General features: G+C 65.5%; 1 protein-coding gene across 1 annotated transcript; it reads left to right on the forward strand.

Annotated features, from left to right (window-relative positions):
* Positions 1-193: 193 nt before the first annotated feature.
* EMIHUDRAFT_258085 (hypothetical protein) lies at positions 194-1,054 on the forward strand (the record flags this gene model as incomplete). Its single annotated transcript, XM_005761292.1, has 3 exons — positions 194-300; positions 558-971; positions 1,045-1,054. The coding sequence occupies 3 exons, from the start codon at positions 194-196 to the stop codon at positions 1,052-1,054; spliced, it is 531 nt and encodes a 176-aa protein (XP_005761349.1).
* Between the last annotated feature and the right edge of the window lie 324 nt (positions 1,055-1,378).

A 1,378-nucleotide genomic window follows, 5' to 3' on the forward strand; every position in this document is an offset into this window, starting at 1 on the left:
ATCGCGCAGCACACGTCGACAGACCACGACTGCGACGCGCGGCGCGCCGCCCTAGACTCTGAACGCAGAGCCGTGTACTCCGACAGGCATTGCAGGGTGCCGTAGCCACACCCTGACGCTGGTGTCTTCGCACCGCAGGCACACTGCACGGGTGGTGCTCACCCACCCGGCGTACGAGTGGCTCTCCTGGGGCATGAACTACCACGCCGTCCACCACATGCACCCGCGCGTCCCCTTCCACCAGCTGCGCCGCGCATTCGACGCGACGCGGCGAGAGCTCAGGCACGTCGAGGAGCGCGGGTACCTTCGCGCCCACACGGCGGTGGTGCGTGCCGCGCTCGATCGGCCGGCGTCCCTTTGAGGTTCCTTCCTTTATTTTATTTGGTGAGCGTACCGTACACCTCGCGGGGAGACGTACTGGACCGGAGGACCTATTACGCCACACGCGGCCACACGAACGAGTGGGTGCGAGGACGGCTCGGCGAGGGGCTCACGGCGGGATCACAGTTTTCACACACGGCGGGGGTGCCTGGGCCGCTGTGGAGCGATGTGGTCAGGGGAACGACGAGACACAAATGGGACAAGCGTCAGCGGATCAAGGATCAGCACGGCGAGCGTGAGATACAATTCGCCGACGTGGATGATCACAACGTGGTGACAAAGACCGTCATGGGAGCGCGGGTGCGGCAGCAGGCGGGGGTGCCACACGGAGCGCACCACGAGAGGATCATGCGGGGAGAGGCGGGGAGAGAGACCCCGGGCGCCGCCACGAGGAGCGAACTCAGGGGCTGCCTCGTATGTAAGGCCGCGAGGGACGCGGCGAGGAGGGCGGCACTAAAGCGGGACCCGCTGTGCCCGATCGTGCGGAAAGCCGCGCAGCAATGGACCGAGGAAGATGAGAACCCGCCTAGAGCGACAATGGCGCACTTGCTTAGCGGCGCCTGCCCGGGGAATAGGGAGCAGGCCAGACGGTTCCTCAGAGTAGCGCGAGCGCAGACGGGGACGGCGATCAGCAAAGTAGCGCAGGCGGCACCCGACTCCAAGGATACGCTGAAGACGCTGAGAATAGCGCATGTCGCTGCGCTGAAGGGCTCACGCTATAGGGTGCTGGATGAGGACGGGTACGATGCACTAGCCCCAGCCGTCGGGGGGGTGTTGCCGGCGCTGGTAGATGATCTCCCGGAGAAGAGTCGGAGGGACCTTGGCGCCGGGGTCACGAGGAACTTGCAAGTCGTGGCCGAGGCGGCGACGGGAGCGGTGCAGAGGTGGATCCAGCTCAATGATGAGGCTACGGCGCGCATAATGAAGAGAGAGGAACACATCGAGTGGCTGAGGAAGCTCTTCGCTGGGGGAAGGAGGCCCGGCCAGCCTTGAGGGA

Source organism: Emiliania huxleyi, assembly GCF_000372725.1.
Source record: "Emiliania huxleyi CCMP1516 unplaced genomic scaffold EMIHUscaffold_7131, whole genome shotgun sequence".
NCBI classification, from domain to species: Eukaryota; Haptophyta; order Isochrysidales; family Noelaerhabdaceae; genus Emiliania; species Emiliania huxleyi.